The sequence below is a fragment of the Diachasmimorpha longicaudata genome, chromosome 13, assembly GCF_034640455.1.
Source record: "Diachasmimorpha longicaudata isolate KC_UGA_2023 chromosome 13, iyDiaLong2, whole genome shotgun sequence".
Lineage (NCBI taxonomy): Eukaryota > Metazoa > Arthropoda > Insecta > Hymenoptera > Braconidae > Diachasmimorpha > Diachasmimorpha longicaudata.
The window spans coordinates 5,482,202-5,501,297 of NC_087237.1; the positions used below are offsets into that span (position 1 = coordinate 5,482,202).

Genomic DNA, 19,096 nt, shown 5'->3' on the forward strand with positions numbered 1-19,096 from the left:
ATATTTACGTTATGGGCACGCGAAACCTCGGAGCTCCGAGCGTAATGGCGGCCAGATGGCCGTACGCCGTTGGGGGCCCGTACGGTGAAGGGACGAATTAATGGCGCTACGTGACTGCTCGTCACGTAAAAGGAGTTTATGTCTACGTGGACTGCAAACTACTCATTTGGTTATGACGGGATAAAATATAACATTCGTAAGAAAATCACCCTTTACGTATAAAAAATTGAGATTTTTTTTTATCCAAAAAAATTGAGAAAGTGTCTGATGGGAGAATTGGGGGGAACGAATAATTGAAGCAGTAGCTGCTGCATCGTGTGACCCGAAGTCTTCGAAATAAAGGACCTACCGGTGACCCTCAAGGTCATCTCAATGCACTTAGAATTTTTTTTTCACCACGGGAAAAGTCTGAGTGGATTTTTAAAGGATTTTTGTCTGACAAATAAATTGAATGGACCGTTGGATTTGCGATAAAAATGCTCCTTTTGTGAGCCTCGCGTGTGAGAATAGTGTAGAATAAACTTTCAATATTTTTGTAACGAAAAAAAAGAAATTGTAAAGTTTCACCTTTTAAAGTCAGTTATTTTCATAAAAGAGAAAAGTTGGGGCACCGCCATTTGCCTCAGACGCACCTGAAAAAAAGCAGTCCTTTGACTCCCGTTGTACAACCTCCATCTCTCTCCCACACTGTGAAGCGGATCATTTGTGGTGTTTGTGTGATATCGTGAAAAAGGTGGAAAAAAAAATTGTTTTACTTTCCACGGTCCAATCCGATGCAAAAATAAATGGAATGGGGGGTGTGTATGCTTCTGGACTATAAACGGAGGTGAAAAAAGTGATTCAAGTTCATCAATACTCTTACAGCATCGAAATAATTGTGAAAAATGCCGGCGTTGATGTACACAATTTATTCCGAATTGTTGACGACTGAAATTGTGAGTTTTTGTGATACCAGGATGAAGAAAAAATGAAGAAGCCCGTTATAGGCCAAGTAAGATTATTCGCTGGGATGAAGAGTGTAATAAAAAGTTGAAAATAATACGAGAAAATATTGTGTGGTTGTGGGACTCGCGTTAACGCGTTTACAGGGACTTTTCTAGGTTAGGTCGCCGGTACATAACCTGAGTGTGGCATCTTGGAGTGATTACGGGGAAACAAAAGTTTTGCAAGTTCAAAAATTGAATATTGTGCCCCAAGTTTTGTCGATTAATTTTTTTGCTTCCACATTACAGTGTTTTTTCTTTCATTTTCAATAATTTTTCATCAGTGCAAAAGTTTTTAAAAAAAAGGTGAAATTTATGAGTGATTGGTTTTTTTTGGGGCTGCGCGATGGGTGAGGTGGAGTGAGGATTTTTTTTGTGAAAAAAAAACGATGAAGGCCAATGGAACTAATAATGGTAATTTTCATAAATTTTCACACTTCATTCTATTCCTGAGCTGTCCTATGAATTATATCCACAAAGTAAAGATGTCGTCATATGTCTGGAGGCCCCTTGTTTACTGAAAACAAAATTATAACCTCTCCTAGCGTCAAGTTCCACGACATTGCTCAACTAATATTTTTTTCTCGTCGATGTTCCCCTGTTGACCCCCCAATGACACGATAATTTTTTTGCTTGAAGGCTGTAGCCGCTTGAATACTCCACTAGCAGCTACAACCACACTGGAGGATCCAGGTACCCCAGCGTCATGGAAGGGTCCACCGCCAGGCTCGGAGGCGTCTCCATTTACGCCAAATTCCGTTGGCCAAGGTGGTGGACCTGGTGGTGGCCCTTACAACAGTGCTGGCGGCCCTCCAAGCAATGCCGGTGGCTTTCAGGGGCCTTCACCCTTTCCCGGTGGTGCTGGTAGCCCGGCAAGTGCCCCACCTTATCAGGGACCACCTCCGGGCTCAGCAACACCTCAGTACACAGCCTCACCAGCACCAAGTGGCTCATCAACACCTGGGCCTGGTCCACCCCAGAATCAGAGTGGTTTTCCACCACCACCGAATAATACAGGGCCCCCTTACAATGGGCCAGGGCCCAGTCCCTTTGGATCACCATCGAGTGGCCCTCCCCAATTTGTTGGGAGGCCTGGCTCTTCGGGGCCACCTTTTGTGCCTCCTGGAGCTGGGAATCCTCATTTTCCCTCTCCTGGACAACCTTTTGGGGGTCCACAGTATGGAATGCCACCGGGAAGCCCTTTTGGAGGTGGAGGAGGACATCCCATGTCTGGACCAATGGGACCTGGACATCCTATGATGGGACCTGGAGGACCTGTTGATAGATTGGATCAGGGGTATGTTTAAAACTATTTATTATTCTTCTGTGAAACAGATGGGTGAATAGTACTGCTCACTTAATGCAAAAAATTTCCATGGCTTCCTGAGTACGCGAGGCTGGGGTAAAATGGGCAGTTAAAAATTTTTCAAGAGATTTATCATAGATCAAAAGAAAAATAACTCCTAATAATTGACTTATCGAATTGTGTGATTAGTCTAATCCCATTTGAACAGATAAATCGATTTCAAGTTGATGCATTTATTAATTTTGTTAATGTCACATTTTTTTAATTTGATTTAAAACGTCTCATTTTGCTTTACCCTCCCATCCAATTAGTTAAATTGAAGAATCCATCTGTTTCAACTTTTTAATACACGAACAAGATGATCACGAGGTACAATTTTTCCCAACGTAATTCTGCTCGAAAATTTCATGATCGACTAGCTAATTTCCCTCAACTGGATCATTGACTCAATAATTAAGCAAATAATATTTTCTGTACGTGGCTCAATACCGAGAAAGAGCTCCAGATATTTTTGCGATAACAGGCTCACTGGAATTCCACGATACGTAAAACATTTTCCAAGAGCTGCCCGCTATCAGTTAGAGTTTAGTGGTAGCCACATTTATTTATTGCTGGTGCATCCTGGTCAAGCAGTCTCTCACTGATAATCTGAACTGCCTCGGAATTCTCGAATTGCATGAGTGAAACCAAGGCACTCTTTCATGTGAAATTTCCCCTTATTTTCTCTCTTAAATTTTAAAACCTCCTCGCGAATCAATAATCACCAAGAACTTGATAGTTTATCCATGTAAATACTGACATGCATTTTGTGTTTACAAATCTCAATGTTTGACTTTAAAAAAAAAAGGTAACAGATGTAGACTCGTGAATTTGATGTGAACAAGTATGTGATACCGATATTCTGACCCAACTTGTATTTGTTTTTGGCGCGAGAAACTTTTTGAGATGGTTGTACAGTCGAGATATCAAACGTAATGCGAGGAGAGCTGATGGAGACGAAGGGTAGGCTTGTCATGCGACTTTTGTACGAGTTTGTACGCAACTCATCTCTTTTCCCCCCCCTTATACCCTCCCTCACCGCCACCTCTCCAAAACGCTCTTATAGTCACCCCGTGTTACGAGCGGCCCGCAAAGTAGGGGAAGTAACGTGGTTCTCATTTTTCTGTTAACGTTCCATCCATCTTTTTCATTCAATAATTGAGTATTCTTGTTTATTGATTGTTCTCCTTCCTAAATTCTAAACACCTATTTTTCCACCTGAATGGGAGCATTATGATTCTCCTCAATTTTTTTTTCGAAATTGCATAATCTAAAAAGTCTTAAAATGCAATAGAATATATTTTTCTTTAATTGTTCGATAACGAACAGGGGGAAGGGGGAGGGGAAGGAGTGGTCTAGTTTTTTTATCTGCGCTCGAATAGGATTTATTGCACGCTGAACAGTTCTTCACTTAGAGAAAAAAATCGATTTTTGCGAATGTCGATTTTCCCTGAGATAATATCGAAGATTTGAAGTTTCGTTGCTGGTGAAGAAAAATTATTTCGGTATTTTTTTCAGTTCTGAGGGGTTTATTGACTTCTGGGGGGTCGAAATAAACCTTCACAGGTCGATTAAATATATTGTGTCATATATTGTGCCCTACGAAGGACCTTTTTGGAAAATAAGAACATGATTCAGAGTGAGAACTACATGAAACTGTCTCACCCCCGTTTCTCCGTCATCTCCTTTGGGTGGAAAGAGTACTCCCCTTTCGGTGTCCCCATGAGTATGATACGCTTGAGGTACACCAAGTTCGCAATGCGCGTCTGCCACCTCTGTTCACACTACCACTTCCACGTGAAGCTGAAGGAGACGACGTTCGAACATTAATGGACCTCCCACCCCCCCAAAGAATTTACATGCTCCTAATTTTACTGCTGCTTAGAATATTTCGCTGTTTCGCTGTTAGAAAAATTCCCCATTTCTACCTGAAGGAAATAATGACTCATGGTCTATCTTCTGGTGGAGATCTACTTACCCTGAGGATGCCCGTTATCATCAGGATGGTGCGTCATATCAGCCTGCTTGATGATCAACGTGATCAACTGTCGACACTAGCGTTCGGGACACGAACGGAATTCCTTCTTTATCAACCAGTTTTGCCTGTTCAATTTTTTATTAAAAAATGGAGAAATTGGGGAACAGATTTTCAACTCGATTCTCTGGGTAATTAAGAACTCAAACGATTCCAAAATTTTTTCGAGAAAAATCGATAACATGTGGAGGAAGAAATTTGCAAAAAAAATAATTGGTGGGATTGGAGGGAGGGGAATATTCAATAAAAATGACGTACCTTTTTCGAAAATCCGGAGTGAAATGTGGGGATAAAAAATTTTACAGTAGCGTCACGTAATTTTTTATTGAAGCTCCACAAGCTTTCGAAAGCAGTTGGGAATTTTTCTTCGATGATTGAAAAATTTTACGGAATGAAATGTAGAAATATTGCGAATTCGATAAAAATTATTGCGCATAATTTTAATAGAATATTTCTCTTTTGTAAACTCGGCAGAACTCGGGTCGATTTACAATCTATATGTAATCACTGTGTACTAACACATGATAACGATGATACAGGATTTTTTTTTCATAAGGCAAAAAGGAAAAATTCACTTCCATTCTCGATTATTTAGTTCAGTCATGATGTTACGAATGTACATACCGATGTGTGGGTGCTTCCCGGAAGAAGATAGTATTGATTTTTACCGATATTTAGCTCAGGAATTATCCCCTCCTCCATTGACTTTTCAGTTCCGCTGATTTTGTTACTTCAATCCGTCGTTTTCTTGACTCAGCATATTACTCGCACCAATATCACATTTTCAATTGTTATCGAAATGTTCGAGGGCCAATGAAAAAATCAATGGGAGTACAATCGAATTGTCCCGAACAATTAGGGACGAATAGTTAATTAAGGCTGACACGGGAAAAGGGAAAAATGTGATGACTGAACGGATGAAACGAATATATGAATTTCCTAGGGACAGTCAGTGTGATTGGTTTGTCATCAGTAAGATGTTTGTGCCCATTGACCGAACAAATTAGTTACTATTAACAACCAATTCTTTAAAATTCTCAATTGTGACTTTTACCGTTGGACAATGAGCTGATCTTGTTCATGAAAATGCAACAGATTTTCGTGTCTCGATGATGCGATGTAAGAAGATGAAATAGCCCTTTGAGTCACTGTCGTGAGCGATGAATGCGTCGCGAGCCATTAGCGCTTGGGGGTCATGGCGTTATTAAAGACAATGAAGCAAACTTTATACGGGACTAGGGGGTATGGGGCCAATTACTTGGCAATTAGTCGAGCGAGCAACAAGTGAGCGTCGTTGCCACGCCTGAGAGTGAGAGTGAGAGAGACGACACGTCGTCTTTCCACTACCCTCAAGGCACCAAGGTGGTGAGGGGAGAGAAAGGAGGGACTGGCCTCCTACGCCTCTTCCAACTGCCCCCCTTTCAACTTGATTTGCTCGTACGGCTGCTCACGATAAAGAATTAAATGGTCAAGAAACAACTTGATGAGGAAAATCACGTTTCATTGATCTTTGAGGAAGTTTTTGAAGAGGAAGGAAGACTGCATCGTTAGCTGAATGGAAAATTCTAATTATCGGGCAAATTTTTGACTGATAGCTACTGAATCTTCGCCGACAAAGTTTGAGTACGAGATTTTTCGAAAATTCCTCGGGTAGAAAAATATTTGTCTTTAGAATATCCTCCAGACATCTCCAGAAGTGTCTTCCAGAGATCACAGTGATGACCCAGATGTTCAGAAGACCAATTCCTCTAGACAAAAATTTATTTTTTCAAATGATTATTTCTATTTCCCTAGTCTGATGGTATTTTCAACGTACGTCATTGATTTTCAAAATTAAAATGCTTAAAATTTTCGATTTTATTGTAGTTCTTCTGTGAGTGTTACTTATCAAACTGGTAGACATGTCTGCATCAAAGTAACTGGGTTAGTTTCATTGGTCAATGACATTTAATTAACGGATTGAAACTTGGAAACTGTCAAAGTGGCTTGAAGTGATCTCGGTCAAGTCAGGACCTTCTCTTCTCAATGAAGTAGCATAACACTAGTGTGAGATCGGTCCACGAGCCGACCACCTGTGGCGGTTACTTCTCCTTTGAATGTTTGAGGGAACTATCAACAGAATGTCCTCCTTTTGCAAATAATAATAATAATAATAATAATCCTACATCAACTGCTGTTTAATCCACAAAATTATTGAATAAAATTGCTGGTGAACTTTTTCCAACGTATGCTCGTATGTTCTGTGGAGATTACGATATCTTAATTCGTCATACCAGGGATTTATCAGAGGTGTTATTGCCCTATCGGTGTTAATCTTAACTCTTGAGGTCACTACAATAGTCTAGAACAATGTCCTCATTGAAAAATCTGACTGCTAACTTTTTACCTACAACACCATGAAATTCTTGATTCATTGTGATCAGTAAAATATTGTAAACAGTTGTTTGTCAAATTATTCCAACTGACGTGAGTTCATTGATTCAATTTAACGATTTCCTAGCAATCGATCCATAAGATAGGCATCAAGATCATCAAGGAAAACGTTTCGATGATGTTTATCAATGTTATATTTATTATTTATTATTCGTGAGTCGTCGGTGGTGGTTAGGAATGAAGTGAAAAATTCCCATGAACCCGTGATATGTGATTGTGTTGGCAGTAGTCCATCGCTATTCATCTTTTAGAAAAATAACTCCAGCAATCGAATGTTCATTTATCTACACAAATGACCATATGATGCTGGTGTTTTTCTTTGGCATTCTTTCGATTTCTCAGAATAAGAAACTTGAAGGAATAATGGATTGATAGATAACGTGAAAAACCAGGGGATTAATGGTATCCAGGAGGTTGGTCCTTTACCAAGATCTTTAACATCAATTTGATGAAAATAAATTATCTCGATATTCATCACTGGTGGAAAATTTTCTACTCATCTCACTTCATATTTCTTCCGAATAGCCAGAAAACTAGAGTAGCCTGTTGCATCGCTATTCTCCTTCGTCGTATCACCAGAACTTTGTGCAAATAATTTATAGAGTATTTACATTACTATACACACGAACTGGAATAATAAATGAAGTAAATTTTCGTTTCACTTTGGTATTTGGATGTTACGTCTGGATGTGACTGTTAATCCTACGTTATCATAAAAAATGTCATTGAAGTTTGGAACAATCATCGTTTAATTTCATGTTCATTTACCGTGACATTTGTCTTCTGAAAATTTTGGTAAAAAATCAAAAGTTGGTGCGGAAAAATGTGGAGAAGAAGTTGGAAAGGAGTGAAACGAAGAGCAACGGTTTTTCCTCTTCTCGCTTTGGACAATACTATTTCTGCTGAGTCGCAGTTTATAGCTGATCATTCGACCCTGGGAAAGCCATGTATCTATAGTATCTGTATAGTATATAAGCAGATCCAACCTGCCTATATCTACGTATTGTACATGCAGATAGATATAGGAATTTGTATGTGAAAGAGAGGGAAGGTGTGTTACAGGGACAGAGAAGTCGATATTACCTGTACCGTATTTCAAGTTCTTTGGTCTTTGTATAGATGTGTTTTGTCCATATGCACAGTATCTACTGTTTTATATGCACTGAGATGGGCCATGAGGATATTTGAGGGAGGAGAAAGCGAGTGGTGTATACATAGGGTACGATCGAAGCGGACTTTGGATGTATCAATGCTCTCGGTGTATTGGAATACTAGTTACGTTTATGTATTAGCCCTATATTGGACTGTATATGTATTCCTATTTGACACATAACTCGCGTAAATATGCATACACTGGCCAATGTATCGTCAATTGATATTTGGGGGAGATACAATTTTTTTTTAACCGAATGAATGTTTATTTTTTTAATACCAAGGATTTGGACAGTTAAGTCATGTTGATGTGGTTATCATTGAGTTTAAATTATGTCAATTACCTGGGGAATTTTTTTTTTAAACAAATTCGGATGTAGATAAAGAGAGTGACCTGAGCTGATCGGAAAAAAAATTGGAACTGACGATGGAAATTTTTATTCGTCTGTAAAATGAATAGAAATTTATCAAATTATTTGTGGTTTGTGTCTAAGATTTGATGGAGTAATTAGCCGAGGGGATAATGCATATGGGATAATGCATATGGGATATTACAGGAGCTGTAATAATCCTCACATTACTTTCAATTGAAGGTCAACCTGAAATTAATCAAGTTCAAACTTAAATTGGCATCATCTGGCTATCGTGTAGAGCTCAACAAATTAATTATTCAATTAGCTTCATTGACGATAATTTGTAAATTTTTGTTGTTTTTAACTTATGCCGTGACCTACACCAGTTGTTTAATTGACATACAGGGGATTATCAGAACAAGTTGTTTACAGTCATGTTATATCCACGAGTGAGGATTTTTGCATGGTGGTACTCACTTGACTGACATGCCATTCACTAATTCTCCACTACACGCGCAAAATAACCTTTCCCATCCCCACGACACAACTTTGTCATGACTCCCTTGAATTCAGTAGCGATGTGATAAAACGAGATAAATCACTTGTGACTATTGACCAGTTTTTTATCGATATCTCAGAATCTATCGAAGATATCAAAATTATTGTTATAATCTTTTTTATAGAGCGAATCGAGTTCTACAACAAATGTAATAACAAAAATTCCGCCATCTCCCTTAGATTCGAAGATATTAACTAGACATTACGTGTAGATTGGTCATCCCCTTAGGGGGCACCGCCACGCGTCGCGTTTCTTTAATTACTATCAAATACTGATTAGGAAAATTTCGAAAAAAAATTTAACTTCTCCGGTTGAAGTGTTTGAAAAGTTATAGCGCTCCCAGAAACCCATAATTTTAAAAATTAATGAAGAAAACAAATTATTACCGAGACAAGAATGATTTTTTCTCGTTCTAAATGGAAGTACCTTAAATGCAACGTTGCCGGATACTCATTCCACGCACTTAGACCTTGTAGAGTCCATTTGGCAACGTTTTTGTTGAAATAACATCGTCGGCATTTTCCCGCGGTGGTGACCAAACTCATCGTATCCCAGCGAATGACCAAACTAGGGTTAAATAAAAAATAGTTAGTAGCGAAGTGGAGGATCTTCGTACAGGTTAGACAAACATTTCACCTCTAATTCAACTCCCCATTCTCCTTTATACCTTTCCTCTCACTCATTCACCTCGAATTTTCCTCTACTTGTATTTTCTTTTTTTTTTTTAACTGCACTTTTTTCCCTTCTTTTTCTCTCTTCATTTCTTGGTCTCGGTTATTTTTTTTTTTTTTAATTTCTTTTTCTCTTCCATTCTTTGCTTTTTTTTTTTCACCATCTCCACATCACAGGACAATTCCATTGCGCTTGGGGTGAGATATTTTTACCCTGGGGAACGACTAGTTGCCAGGGGCAACCCTGGACTTCGGGGGTGGAAGTATTGTCCTCCGGGAAAGTGGTGGAATGGGGGAGGAGGGGGGGGGGGGGGGGGTAGTTTGCCGGGCGTAGGCGGGTGGATTCAAGGGGTTTGTGGTAGGGGGAGGGGGGGGTGGGTGAGAGCTTGCGCGCTCAGTGCCATGAGTTCTGCGTCGAGGAAAAATTCAATCCACCAGTTAAAGGGGAAACCCTCATTGCGATCTGTAGTATTTCATCCCTTTCTCTTGTAGCTCAGTCGTACGGAATTATTTATAACATTGAAATGGTAAAATAGGGGGTTGAGGGGGCGGATTGATTGAGGGAATGCGAGACACTCGAACATTTCTGGTTCAATTTTTTTTTTTTACTGATTTTTAAGAATTTTTTATCGTTTCATTTTCATGAAAAGTTTATGGATTTTTGGGGCTGGAAAATCAAATATTTTTTTGTTTTAAAGGACGATTTTTTATTTGACGTCACGTTGATGTGTCTTGGGAATTTCTATTCCCTGAAATTGAAAAAAATTTTAATTGTTCTGGGGTATAAATAGTATGAAAATCCGATTGTTTCTTTCAAAGGGCGGGATGATTCAATGCGTGGGTTGTTCTCTTGATTGGAAAACGAAAGAATCGAGAAGAAATGCATAAGTCACATAATGTCAAAGGGATCTTTTTCGATGACTCGTTTCACTTTCATCCAACGCTCGGTAAATTATATTTGAAATTTATTTTTTAATGAAATGTGAGTACGCTCGTTTTATCGTGACTTTGATGGTACGATGTGCTTTGATCTTCCTGAATTAGACTTTATGCATTTTTATTACGAAGGCCGAAAGCGATGCTACATTATTATCGATTTTTCCGTAACGTTTTCATTCATTGCGCGTCATAAAGGGTTTTAGGATGCGCTGGTGAAAAATTTTCGTCTTAATTTTCCGCACCACATTCCGCGAGTTTTTCACGGCTTCAATTTTGAATAATTGAATATTTATCGCACCCTCTTAGGAACATGATTGGGGGTTGGATAATTTAATTAATTGGTATTTTGGTATTGACGGAATTGCATAGGATATGTACGATCTGCTGAGATGTTCGTGAGCCTGTCCGTGAAAAAAATCGGGCGGGGGAATTGGCGCGCAAGAGCTGTCGAAGGGCGAAATACATATGCGAAGCAAAAAGGCGAATAAAAAATACCTACACTCGGCAAACCGGTAGAATAATAGCCCAAGAAACCTCGTCCAAACCAATGTGAACAAATAAAAGAAAGTGCGTAAAACAAAAGGGAGAGAGGAAAGACGTGGCGTGAGGTGAAAAAATGTGGCTAAATGGAAATTCATAAGAACAAAAAGGTCCATTCAAAAGTTGAAAAAAATCAATTCAAAGTTACAAATAAAATTGGAAAATATTTTTGAATCTAGGCTGATCATTACTGTCTTATTCTACTGAAGACATCCGAACCGGAATATTAAAAAATCACCTCTACGTTACACTGAAGACAAGAATATTCTCTAATCAAGACTGATCACAGCTGTCTTATTCTACTGAAAAATCCATCTCCCAAAAATTTCTAAAAATACGAAAAATCGATTCACTACTTCAAGAAAAATTGAACATATCTCTAAATATAGGCTTATCCCCTCTGTCTTATTCAACAAGAAAAAATCCCAAATCCAACCGAAAATTTTCAAAAATAAAAAGTCAATTCAAGACTCAGTCCATCAAAAGTTGCAGAAAAGCATTAGAAATATAGGCTCGTCACCTCACTCCTCTTTTTCCCCTCATATCTTCCAAGTCCTTCACTAACTTCCTTCTCCCTCGTATTTCACGGAAAAACCCGGCTTGTCGCGGACTTCTCTCCCGTCCATTGGCGCCAAACAACTCGTTCAGCCTCACACAAATACAACCCACCGTCAAGTCACGCTTGTGTCATTGTTTTTACCCCTCGTAGGGTAAAAATCTCTGTATTTGTACCTCACACCCATTGGACCGTTCCCCACAAAACACCAATCAAAATCATTCCATCATTCACCCAGAAGATGATGATGAACCCAGTGACCAAAACTTGAAACAGTTTCGAAAATGAGAAATTAACAGTCAAATCCTCTAGGTGCACCTGTGTGTGGGTTCATAGGGAGGAATTCTTCGGTGGAGATGAGCCTCTCTCTCACCTCCAGAGTTGTTTTTTCTCCAGGAGGGCGCGCGAAGGGGGGGGGGAGGGAGAGGGAGAAGACAAGAACAGGACAGAGCACGCAGTGAAAAGAAAAAAAAAATCAAAGCCGGGAGAAATAAAAAGTCGAACAAAAAAAAAAAAGGAGCGATTGGACCTATAAGTCGTGGAGGGGATGGTGATGGGGACAAAACAAGTGGAGTTCACCTCCGTTGGAAAGGGGAGGGTGGAGAGGGAAGACGCCGTAGAGACACACGCGGCAAACAATGGCAACGCGTGCACATCTCCCTCTTTTCCTCTCTCACCCTGTCTTTGTTACTCATCTGGTATTTTACTATCATGGCGCCCTCTCACTCGTTTCTTGTCACAAATACATGGAGAGAGGGTACGAAGGAGAGAAGAAAGAAAAATAAAAATAAAGTACCGAAAGAACGAAGGGGACGAGGAAGAACGCTCGAGAACAGGTTCCCCTCCCCCCTACCGCCCCCTCCCCCGCCATCCAACGCCATTCCCTTTACCCCACTGTTTGAAATGGGGGGGGGATTGGGAGGGCCTTAGAGGGGAGGCATAGCCCGACGATGCGACGTTAAAGGGGGAAGTTGGAGGAAAGGGCAAAGTGGTGGGGAAAACTGGAATCCTGAGTAGCAACGGCGTAGCTGCGAAAGAACCTCTGTTAACTTAAAGCGATAGATCACTTCTACACGAGATACTGGGGAAGATTTTTTTTTTGGGGGATGAAATTATTTCATTGAAATTAAATCATTAATTTTGGGGAATAATTGTAATTGGAGGGAGTGACGGTGGGGGCATGGGAACGATGTATTGATAGTTGTCGATTTGTCTGTCTTCGTCCCTTGTTTCGGACATGGGGGTAGGTGAATGATCATTGGCCCTCGAGTCGCAGCATGTTTGAGATTTTAGTCTTTCCGATTTGATGGATTTAGCAGGTTTTTTTTCAATGGCCGCGGGGTCATGGATATTTGAAAACTTCAAATGACATCACGTGAATTTTTCTGGTGTAATTAGAAAATTAATAGATTATCGACATTCGGCGATAGTCGCCGCCTCCAGGGGTTGAGAATACCATCTGTGAGGAGGGATGTGAATGGTTTGATAATGTGACGGTTCTTTTATAGCCGGAGCAGCTCTTTGAGTTGACACATCAGAGTAAAAAAGATCTCTAAATTTTATACTACTTTTGTCTACTATTTTTTTTTCACACAAACGTCTGAATTAAATTTGAATTTGGGGGAGGTTCAGGCGAACAGGTGCCTTCAATCTAAATCCATATTAAAAATTGGAATTCTCGTCTCTTTCAGGCACTTTTCAGTTCCTCAAAAATATCTGCAAACAGCACCCACAGTTCACCCCTTTTTATATGAAAAATTTTGCAAACTGAATCATGGAATATTTTCCAATTTCCAATCATCTCATTGCAAATTCAAAAAATAAATAAAAAATACGCAAAACAATGAATAATACACTATTGCATTTTTTTCATAAACAAAATGCAGATTATCTCGTTTCAATATTTCATATTTAATTTTTTTTAATGAAAAGTCTTTCTCCAGTGACAAAAAATATTTTGAAAAAAAAAAAATCATACGTGAGGTTTATTCAATCTATACCAAATCTACAGTATAGTTTTGGTTATTCATGGTGGTTGGACGATGGTGGTGAATGGGGGGTCGGTGGGAGGAGGGGGAGGAGGAGGTACATGGTGTTCTTCCATGAAGGGTGAGGTGGGGGACGAGATATTGATCAAAACCTACCCTGGCACCAACCATCCCCCTTCCTTCATGCCCTCTCACTCGCTCTTGCTTTCGGCTCCCGTACAGCCACCCTCACCCGTACCACCCTACGTTCCTCTAGCCCGGACGAGCGTACTCAGTGGTTCTCATTTTATTTTCCATCATAAACTTATAAATAATGAAAATAATAATTTATCCCGGAAAAACAAATTTGACATTGCTATTTCGGATAATCATTCATTCGCGTGAATTCGGGAAATTCAATGATATTTTTAAATTGGTGAAAAGGGGGATGAAATTAGTTGTCTTGGTCGAATGCGGGGGTGTAGGGGGGGGCGGTTATTTTGCGGTGATTGAAACATTTAGGTGATGATGTTGAATGGTATGAGATTGTTGGATAAGATCACGCTGAAATCTTCCCTGACTTTTTGCGTGCACTAGATGGTTATGATGAGGGTACATTGTCCGCAGTTATTATCGAGGGTATGAACGAGTAAATCATCATTGAGAGCCTCATCTTTTAGCCCTATTTCGAGAATTCTCGAAGTGTCATTACATTTCATCATGAAATGCAATAATTTCAATGGAATAATTAACTTATGAACATTCGAATTCTCCAGTTGAGTAAGTAAACTTGATTTTCAGCTGTTTCCAGGAATAACACAGTATCTGAGGGGACTAGCGGAATTTATGTCATAACCTTTTTTGTAGGTCTCCACCTACTCGACAAAAAAGGTTATTACGAAATTTTTTCTATCTCCCATATATTTCGAGTTATTCCCTGAAACACAGCTGAGGGATGTGGTAGCTGTTTTACTACTCCATTAGAATTGTGCTTTTCTTTCAATTCGAATTGAGAATTTTTTTTCTTTATTATGTTTTGGTCTCTATGAACAACGAGGGGGTGTTTTTTTGGCACATTATTTTTTCGTGTACCTTTTGCTCTAGATAAACATTAGACACAAGTAACAACACTCGTTCATTTTGCCTCTCTTCACATGACACTCACCGTGTAATTTGTGTGGTGACAAGTAGAAGAAAAATCATTCGCGGAGTCTCACTCAGTTTCTCTCACTTCCTCCCAGTGTTTTTCTTGATCTTTTCAATCTCCACGACAGCTTGACCGCATAAACGACACAATTTGTATCTGTAGACATAAACGTACGTGTCTGCAGGTTAATAAATCCACGACGCCAAGTGGCGTGAAATCCCACGTGGGGGTCTCTATATCCACTCGTTTCATCTTCATCTCTCTCACTCGTGCTTCTGTGTAGAGTTTACCCGCCTCCAACGTGTTACATGCGAGTTAGCTACGGATCAGTGTTCCAAACGTTCGAAGAAATTGTACACTATTACAATGCCTTTGATTATGGAAAAAATGTCGGCTTCTGATACCAGGGTGAAACGGGAATTTCAGAAAGGGGAGAATTATTCAGTGAAATTTGAGGAGTAATTTACGTTACCCACCTGAGGACATGGCTATTGATAAGTGCAAAATTATCGGGCAAATTTTTTCTGAGTTAAAAAAAAATGTGGAAAAATTTACCGACTGCGAAAGTTCATTAAAAATTTTCTGGGCTCATTTAGGGATTTTATCGGAAGTCATTGACAATTTCCGGAGAAAATTAGTACTTAATAAATTATGTAAATGCAAATTAAATATTGATGTAAAATTTTCTAGAATGGAAGACTATCCATCGATATCTCTTTCCATTTAAATTTCTATCCGTCAAAAGACGCCCACGCGATTCTCTTGACGAATGTCTTTATTATTAATTTTTTTTAATTTCAAGAATGACTGGCAACCGCTTCCTCGTGTCTTCATTCAACCCCAGATGTGCACATAGTCCCACCCTCCCCTATAATTTTCAAATAATCGCAATTTTAATATTTTGCCAGAATAATGCGTCGAGTTAAAAATATGAAAAATTAATGAACCCCGTAGAATTGAAATCAGCGGTTTATCGCATAATCCCAAACAGATTTTCATTTGACTACCGGGTACAGGATGATGGAGGATCGTTTGGGAGCCCACTTGTCTTCCTACATTCAACCTTGTATGCCCAGGTTTAGTACAGCGGGCTCCAATACACAGCTGTGTTTACAATTCGCCACGATAATTCAATCGTATGTCAGCGAATACACTCGATCCAGGCGTTCATTGTCCTGTACTACTGTCTCTTCAATCGTACACACCCTCAATTGATCGTTATCCGGAATCCTTTGCATTTTCTTCTGATTAATTATGTTCTTCTAATTGAAAAAAAATTATTCTGCCATTACAACTGTTCTTTCAAAGTAAATCTCATGCCCTCTTGACAATTGGGACTAAACTTTCGCGATTTTTACACAATTTATTAATCTGAAATTTCTCTTGATTGATTTGGTGAATTATTGACAACATTAAATATATTAAAAAATATATAAAATATGTGATGTATGAGTCTGATATATTTTTTTAATATATTGTTATCAATTTTTCCCGGGGACTGGATCGTTGGGGCAGTGGAAATTTTCTTCGTTGTCATTAGAGGTATTTTATTTATGTTAATTAATTAATTACTTAATTTTTTTTTTGGAAATGATTTATACTTGCTTGGGATTAGTCTCACAAGGAGGTTGAGGTTTCGAAATCCCAACGGAGTCCTCGGGCATCGCTCGAGGGCCTTTCCCCTCCTACTCACCCCCTCATCATTCCATCCTTTTCACTTCTCACTCTTTTGTACACTGTTTTAAAGGTGGGGAAAGAAAAAGGAACATACGCGAAGGAACGGTGAGTAAATGGTTCTTCTACCGCTGGGGGTCAATGTACAGGCAGTACGCCGTGACCGAAATCACACACGCGCTCATTGTAAAACCACTCAACTGTGACTTTTTGACTTGCCTTGTTTATTTATTTATTCCTTAATCGCTTTAATTCTCATTGTCACGGTTTTTTTTTTGGGGTCGAAAAGGAATTTTTTGGGAACTACCGGAGCGACCGGTGGAAGTAATTTTTTTTTTAAATATTCACTCCGGAGTTTTCAGCCTTTCTCGCAGCCGAATTAAAATTAATAATTATTGGAATTCACGTACGGTTAGGGCCCCGATGATGCCCGATCAGTCGCGAATTTCGGCACAATTTTACCTTTTCGGAGTCAGGAAAAATGACGTGACGTTTTCGTGCTTTGTTCGAGGACGAACGTGAGAATTCACGGAACGCTCCAGATTTCTTCTCTATAAAATGGATTGTTAGGAAAATATGGAATTTCATGGGCTGTTGACTATCAATTTTTAAACAGTTCCCCTGAATGTGATTTCAGGGGTTTAAAAATCAGGAAATTACAGATTTACCTGAAAGTTCAGTAAAAAAAACTGGTATCACTATTCCCCAAAATCTAAAAAGAATTTGCAAAAATTTTCTGGTTTTCCGTTTAATTTCCTGAAAAAAATCGAACGAATATTCCATTTTCACCTGATTATCCCCCGAATCTTTGACTTTTCAATGCCAGGATCATCCGAACTTGAAGAGAAATTGTGACACGAAGTATTTCATCATTTTTACGGAATATTATCTCCGGCAAATAATTTGAGGACGGGATGTCACGAGGAGTAATAGAAATGGTGAAACAATGTGCTATATTTCACACTGAGCCTGCTATTCTCTGGGTCAATGGCCTTGTGACAGTAACAAAGACACACGGGGGAAAAAAAAATAAATGAGAGAATAATCAAAATTGGCAGGAGCATTGATATTTCTATCCGCTTTCCCTTTCGACCTACTTTAACGCTTGAATCGTGGCATTCTTTCGTTTTCTTTTTGTTCGTCCCTCATCTCGGTTCTGTGCTCTATGAAGCAATCATCATTCGACTCGTACATGATGTCTAGATGTCTGGATGTCACCACACCCGCCAGGGACGGCTGTCTCTTAAATATTTGAGAAACCGCAGTGGCCACATTGACTGCTAGAAAGCCTCGTATAGTCATTTTTATTTCATGTTAAACAATCGGTCATTCCCGGTGTTCATCACACTTCGCAGATGTTTGATGATCCTACCCTTTGGGATATTATCGCATTCGCGTCACCACATTATGTTGTGATTTAACTACACGAGTATGGTGATGCTACTGAATGGAAGCTTTGTAATCGTTCGCAATATTATTCTCTGATATTATTCATTTAGTGTTGAAATTCATACGTAAGATTTATTTACGCTTGCGGCAGTGAAACGTCGGTGTAATGTGCGTTTATCGAAGGATTTAGGTGGGGAAGGGCGGGGGAAAATGGAGCGGGTGGGCCAGGTATTTCGCCTCATGTGCCAAATTAAACATCAACGGGCAGATAATTAGAGGAATTTATTCCTTTAATTGAACAATGATTTAATAACATTTTGGTGATAAGAATCTGATGATTCTGACTTCATTGAACGCTCCAGAATTCAGATTTTTCAGTAACAAAATCTATGGAATTATGCAAATGAGTGATTTGCTAATTTTTTTTTACCTAAAATTTAAAAATGAGTTTTTTTTCTAAATTTTCTGGATTAATTTTCTATTTCATTTGAATTAATTGACAAAATTATTTTTTCAACACTGACCCAATTCTCCTCGAGAAAATTTGATTGAATTTCTGAGGAGGACTTATCAAGTTAATATTCACGGTGAAAATTTAATAAATCTAAAAATGGAGTAATTTTAAACGTGAACATTGAAAATATATCAGCAGTGCAATGATCCACTCGTTGCTCTCTGTCCATAGTACCCATTTTCCCATTCTCTGAATCAAGTTGAGACCCCAAAAGACGAACGAATATTATATTGTATACCTGAGGGGGCCCCAACAGACGAGGGCGGCCCCACGGGTGTCGCAGAGACTAAATTAATGGTATACCCAGGGAATTCTTGGTAGTCTACGCGCTCAGGCTCTAAACCGGCCCCAGTTGTACAGGTTTATGTGTGTCTGTGTACGCGGCAAATCCGTCGCCCACAAGAGCAACTACAGAAGGTCGAACGTGATGATCCTATGAGCAGTAATGTGAGGTGAAGAAAAAAAAAAGATAAATAAGTAATTCATTCAAAATTACGGAAATAATTAGCGCTGGATTATTTCAGGGCCTAAAATACATTTTTTATAATTAATTAAATAGAGGTAACTGTATTTTTATTTGAAATAAATAAGTCATTACGGTCATAAGCAAATTTATTTGGAAGGTTAGTCAAAAGAAGGGCTTACCCTTCACTAATCCATCCCCAAAGGTGGGAGAATTTGTCCCTTATTTTAGGGGCAATATACAGTTTTCAAGTTTGAAATAGGCCACTCGACGATTTCCAATGGACACTTCTGCATTTTCATGTCTTCCAGGAATTTAATTTTCCATCTCTGTCTCACCTTTCTCTCTCTTTCTGGGCCTTTTCCCTCACTGACAG

The 19,096-nt window shown here is 39.2% G+C and overlaps 1 protein-coding gene across 2 annotated transcripts in view; it reads left to right on the forward strand.

The window, feature by feature from the left end:
- Positions 1–681: 681 nt before the first annotated feature.
- LOC135168705 (LIM domain-binding protein 2) overlaps positions 682–19,096 on the forward strand; it is a 41,659-nt gene continuing 23,244 nt past the window's right edge. For both annotated transcript variants that reach the window (XM_064133156.1, XM_064133157.1), the window contains exons 1-2: positions 682–1,397; positions 1,623–2,280. In XM_064133156.1, the coding sequence (XP_063989226.1) occupies positions 1,373–1,397; positions 1,623–2,280 (683 nt within the window). In that variant the 5' untranslated portion in view covers positions 682–1,372. The remainder of the gene's footprint in view (positions 1,398–1,622; positions 2,281–19,096) is intronic.